The sequence below is a fragment of the Xylocopa sonorina genome, chromosome 6, assembly GCF_050948175.1.
Source record: "Xylocopa sonorina isolate GNS202 chromosome 6, iyXylSono1_principal, whole genome shotgun sequence".
Lineage (NCBI taxonomy): Eukaryota > Metazoa > Arthropoda > Insecta > Hymenoptera > Apidae > Xylocopa > Xylocopa sonorina.
In genome coordinates, this window is record NC_135198.1 from 1,389,821 (window position 1) to 1,395,413 (window position 5,593).

The 5,593-nt window shown below is 27.7% G+C and overlaps 2 protein-coding genes and 1 non-coding gene across 3 annotated transcripts; 2 read left to right on the plus strand and 1 right to left on the minus strand.

Annotated features, from left to right (window-relative positions):
* The first annotated feature begins 405 nt into the window (after positions 1 to 405).
* Positions 406 to 1,571, plus strand: LOC143424490 (uncharacterized). The gene is made up of 4 exons (XM_076896559.1): positions 406 to 609; positions 688 to 817; positions 1,057 to 1,290; positions 1,349 to 1,571. The coding sequence occupies exons 1-4, from the start codon at positions 412 to 414 to the stop codon at positions 1,510 to 1,512; spliced, it is 726 nt and encodes a 241-aa protein (XP_076752674.1). The 5' UTR covers positions 406 to 411; the 3' UTR covers positions 1,513 to 1,571.
* A 257-nt stretch (positions 1,572 to 1,828) lies between these two features.
* Trnai-uau (transfer RNA isoleucine (anticodon UAU)) lies at positions 1,829 to 1,922 on the plus strand. The gene is made up of 2 exons: positions 1,829 to 1,866; positions 1,887 to 1,922. It is a non-coding gene; the product is annotated as a tRNA-Ile (tRNA).
* Positions 1,923 to 2,147: 225 nt separating this feature from the next.
* On the minus strand, positions 2,148 to 3,195 carry Mrps16 (mitochondrial ribosomal protein S16). Its single transcript, XM_076896258.1, has 3 exons — positions 3,085 to 3,195; positions 2,772 to 2,984; positions 2,148 to 2,527 (listed from the first exon to the last, which is right to left on the minus strand). Exons 2-3 carry the CDS (start codon positions 2,892 to 2,894, stop codon positions 2,234 to 2,236), a joined length of 417 nt encoding a protein of 138 aa, XP_076752373.1. The 5' UTR covers positions 2,895 to 2,984; positions 3,085 to 3,195; the 3' UTR covers positions 2,148 to 2,233.
* Between the last annotated feature and the right edge of the window lie 2,398 nt (positions 3,196 to 5,593).

Here is a 5,593-nt window from a genome sequence, read left to right on the forward strand (position 1 = left end):
AATATCACTTGTATTATTTATAGTATATTTCTCAATTTTTCATCATTATAGACAAAAACTTTCTTAACTCAAAAGTAAAAGATATATACACACATATATGTGAAATTTACATTTTATTTCAGAACATTGTAAGGATATTTATTAATTGTAATAAATATTCAAGTATTTAAAGGTGATTTTATTTCGGAACAATGGAAGATTCAGAATTGATTAGTACATTAACAAGACTAAAGGAAGAACTTGCTGTAAAAGCACAAGTTTTAATTAAAAAGTTAAACGAACAAGAAAATAACAAAGGCCGAGTTAAACTAGAGTTGTACCATATTTACTCTGATTTTATCCAAGTTTTATACCTTTGATACCTTTGATATTAATACTTATTGTTATTATTACTATAGTGTGCCCGAATATATGGAAGATGCTAATAATGAAAATCAAAATGTATCAGATCGGCATAAAAATTTATTTTGTCAAATTACCAGAAAAATTACTGGGATATCTTATGAAAATATAGAGAAAAAATGGTTACATGGAAATACTTATAAATATATCGCTAATTTAATAACAAATGCTTTGAACGCTAATATAGAATTAACAGTAAAAATTGAGGTATATGAAACAAAATAATATTAAATCCTTAAAAACATATTCTTCTATGAGCTTTTCATTTATGTTATTTTATTTTAGAGCGAAGAAAAATTTGAAGTTTCTGACATAACATGTCACTTTGTAAATGTCAAAAAGTGCTATATAATAGAGATTAAGCCCTGGGTACAAATTATTACTAGAATGAAAAATTTTACATTTCTCACATCTGGTAGTTTGTACATCTTATAACTGTTTCATATTAACTAGACTGTCAATGTTTATGCATATTAGTATTTACATAAACACAATTTAAAAAATTTAATCGAATATAAAATTATTTGAATTTTTAAATATTATATGTCTACTTTGCTTTAGATGTTTTTTTGTAATTTCTTATAAATGCATAAACATTCATAAAATTCATAGTAATGATAATTAGATGTATTGTTAAATGTTTATTTTTTCTAGCCATATCAGAATATAATGAAAAGAGCATTGTTAGACAAAAGCTGTTAGATAGTTTGAAATGTGGAAAGTACGCGTATTATGAAGAATGTGTGGTTGAAAATGGTGGTTTTTATGTCCATTTACATTCACCCAAAAATACTAAATACATATATTTAACGTTTCAATGGTCAGTATTGTTTTCGGAAAGAACTTGGCAAATTGGACACTATTTTATTGTAAACCCTACAGAAAATGGTAAGAAAGTAGAGCACTCATATCATTGCAGTTTAACATAACTTTCTGTCATTTACAGGATTGATGTTTGCACAAAGAAATGAATCTCTATTACAAAAGTTTGATAAAAAGAACGCTACAAGAGAGGAACTTCATTCTTTATGGTCCGAGTTATGTAGTGCTCTTGATTTATGTGACAATGAAAATCAAGATGAAACCACTGTAGAATCTAATAATACATAATAATCATCACGAGAACAAAAAGTTATAAAGTTTATTTAAAAGACTATCGTTACACTCTGCGTATCATATAAAAAATGTATTAGTAAAGTACAAGTATAATAAATGTTTATTTTAATTACAACTATTGTGTTTTTCATATATCTCTGTTATATTTAAATTATGTTTAGAATGATGAAATTAGTAAAATTGTTATTTTATGCAACATTAATCTTTTTCAATATCCAATTAAAATATACGTATCTTATAATTATTATTTTTAATCACTATTTTTCGTTCGTTCATACGTGTAAGTAGATAAGAAAGTGCACAGTACAACTCCCCAGTGGCGCAATCGGTTAGCGCACGGTACTTATAAGACAGTAAATCTGTGAGCAATGCCGGGGTTGTGAGTTCGAGCCTCACCTGGGGAAATATTTTTTTCTCTCCTTTTTTTCCAACCATATACACCAATTCTGTCATGAATATCCAGAATTTATAAAACATATCTCAAATGCGTCCTGAAACTATTTCATTGATATATTAAAAATATATTCAATTCATAAAATAATTAATTCTTTTAATGCCTTTTATTTAATCACAAATAATGTATATTATCTTTTGTCAATTTCTTGTATGTTAATATAATATCAAATTCATTTTATTTTGTTCAACAATTTTATTGAAATGCGTATACATTGTTTACAAACTAAATATTTAATATAAATAGAACAGCTAAAACATATTAACTAGCAACCTCTGCTTTTGTGTCTGTATCTGGCTCCGAGGATGCGTTTGCTTTTGCTTCTTCAGCAGTTCTTCGATTTCGCCATGCAGTCATGTATGATCTTGGATGTATAGGGAAAAAGCCTGCAAGTCCTAATAATTTTGCTATTGGTTCTGATACTGTTGCATTTTGTCCTAACCAATATTGTATACGTTCAAAATTAAATGCAGCTAATCTTTCATTATATTTATTTGTCATGGGATCATAAGTGCCTAATTGTTCTATGGGAGGGTGAAACTGTCCAGCTTTTGTCTAGAATGAAATTTATCAATATTACATTTACAAGTTTATTTACCTTGAAGAAAGTATAGTGTATGCGTGTAAATAATAGAGAAAACTAATTTTTGCAAAAAATACATTATAACCTAGGAAATACAATAATTTTATTGAATTGCATAATTACACAGATAAGACCGATCAAATGGGAAGAATATTTTGTCTTTGATAACTAATACGAATACACGGCGGTAATTAGAAGTGATTTGTAAAAACTTACATTCATAACAACAATATGATAAAATGGTCTATTAGTACATCCGAAACGAACAAGTCGAATTGATTTAGGCCATTTAGTATTCACACCAGTTCCCGCTGAAGGATGTAATGGTAATCGCGGCATCTCCTTAGATATTCAAAATTCTAAATAAGTATTTTTCTTTTATATCTACGCTTAGGTTAGGTTAGAACCACGAGTGTACGACTTCGTCATCTAAGGGAAATCAGTTTACATCAGAGTCGATGTATGTGAATTCGAATGTGTGAACATTGTCTTGGTACTTCGAACTTGTATAAAATTTTACTCAATTAACTGTCGCAGCAATCAATATTAATTAACATGCAATAAATCCTAAAGCGTTATTTGCAAAAATCTCAACAAGTATTACTTGTTGCAGTTCCAAGACCATTCAATAGAAACTGATAAGAAATAAAATATATGTGTATGTCTCCGATATCAATATGAAATATTTCTATACAATTATATATAGCTAGAAAGCATTTACTTACATTTTAAGTAACATAATTTTATGTAAGAATCGGGAGTTTCTCTCACAGAACGGAAAATCTTATTGGAAATTGGCTGTGGACTAATTCTTTAGCATCACTTATATAAGTGAATGAATTAACTAATACTAAGTATAAAATTATTTACAGCATATACTTTACATTGTATAATTATTTCGATACGAATTATTTACAAGAATTTTAACAACTAACAGCTGAAGATCAGTATTTATATTTTAAACATATTTCGCTTATAATAACAAACATATATTACCTTTTCAATGTCTACGTATTAAAAAATAAAAAATGTAATTATTCAATTAATCGAATAACTTTTAATTCTGAGAGCATGTGCAACACACGAATGTTTATATCTATCCCCAGATGAGGAACAAACGTATGAGAATTTCTGAAACTAGATCAAGCTGTTTTTTATTGAAGGAGCAGAGCTCACGTTTGTGTTTGTAAAGTGGAATGAATACCATCATTCTATCGCTAGTGCGATATTAAACATCAATGTTTCCAATGTTTCCAAGCAATGAGAAACGAAGTCACTAGATAGAGCTACTCCCCATTGGACGGTCACCGACCTACGTTTAACCGCAGTATACAGTAGCGAAACTTTCTGTCGGCAACTTTGATGTCGGTGTTCCAAAAAATTGTGTGCGCATGCGCGTCATAAAAATCCGGATCGCAGAGCCATCTGGATTTCAATCTCACTTGCATTTTTTTACTCTCTATCTGCCCAACTTATTTTTACATTTAGTTAATCAAAATTTAATAAAAGTAACAAATGTATTATTTTTAATACACTGAAAAATAAGGAAAGAAAGCAAAAATCGAAAGAATATAAAATACACATGTTACTATGACTATAAAAATGTAAGAACATAAATATTATACAAGATAAACAAGAGAAAATATAATGAAAAGTACAAAAAATATATTATACATTGTATATTTTATTGTAAAATTTATTTTATTTATACTTAATACCTATATATACAAATATATCGGTAACAAACATATAATATCTTAAAAGTAAAGGTTTCATTAATGAAAAGATGAAGATATATTTTTAGTAAAAATATACCTTTCATTAAAATAGATAGATATTATTATTTTATATATATATATATAAAATAATAATATCTATATCTATATAATAATAATAATATCTATATCTATATATATATATATATATATATATATATATATATATATATGTATATGTATAAAATTATAGCAATCTATTTTTTATTTCTTCCAACTCCTCTCATATTTCATATTTCAGCTGCCCGATGTAAATAACTGCAAAGTACGGATCGAAGTAATGCCATTGATTTTTGTAATTTCTTGTAAGTTCGTGGGCTTGAAAAAAATAATGACAAGACAAATTTTTTAGACTGTGAATCATATCTTCTGCCATGTTTACTTTTACATTGTGCACCTATTTGTCTAGTTATTAAAATCTTCTGGTAATAACTTATAACCTAGTTCCCTTAAATTGTTATATTCATCTTGTCTACTCGTAGTGACTGGTTTTTCTTTTTTTTCCTTCACATGCAATCGCCGAATTTGTTTATGCAATGCTCTATTTTGCACTGTTGATTTTTTAACTTGTTCGCATAATTTTTTTATTCCGAGACTATCATCTAACAATTTCTTTGTATGAGTCGTCACCAGGCTCATTTCAGGCTCCTCAGTCTCTGTAATATTCAAATCTATCAGATTCATGAAAAGGATTTTTAAGTATATGATATACAATTATATAATTAAATAATATGAAATAAAATAAAATAAAATACAGTAAAAGTATAAACTTAAGCTTTCATTATTTCTATCTCAAAATTACTGGTAGCAGAATGGTAGGTTAGCAGAATTATTTTAGAGGTTTCTGCATTGCTGAAAACAATTTAGGTATAATTTATAAATTTAATAATTAAAAATACAAAAATTCATTATTCCATTAATATATATTACCTACTTCCTTCTGCAACTTTTATAGCCTCTTCCACACATATATTACTGTAACAAAAAATATATATATTATAGAAAATTACAAAAAATATAAAATATACTTAGTCTCGCCTTCAACTTTTACAGCATCTTCTGCACATGTTATTTTGTCTGCTAAGAAAGAGAGAGAAAGAAAAACTAAAGAGCAAGTGAGGCAGAAGTTCAGATGGCACTGCGATTCGGAGTCTATTGACGCGCATGCGCATTAAATTTTGTGATACATAAAATCGTGCAACCTTCGCTACTGTATACTGTGCTTTTAGTGCTTGCTGTGTGGAGCATCGGTTCGGAGTTCGG

Bases quoted from the DNA above. Each gene is read 5' to 3' on its own strand.
- LOC143424490 (XM_076896559.1), top strand. From the start codon at position 412: ATGGAAGATGCTAATAATGAAAATCAAAATGTATCAGATCGGCATAAA. The intron at 610-687 runs GTATATGAAACA...ATTTTATTTTAG, and splicing joins AATTAACAGTAAAAATTGAG to AGCGAAGAAAAATTTGAAGT. The intron at 1,291-1,348 runs GTAAGAAAGTAG...TGTCATTTACAG, and splicing joins TGTAAACCCTACAGAAAATG to GATTGATGTTTGCACAAAGA.
- Mrps16 (XM_076896258.1), bottom strand. From the start codon at position 2,894: ATGCCGCGATTACCATTACATCCTTCAGCGGGAACTGGTGTGAATACT. The intron at 2,528-2,771 runs GTAAGTTTTTAC...ATTTCATTCTAG, and splicing joins ATCATATTGTTGTTATGAAT to ACAAAAGCTGGACAGTTTCA.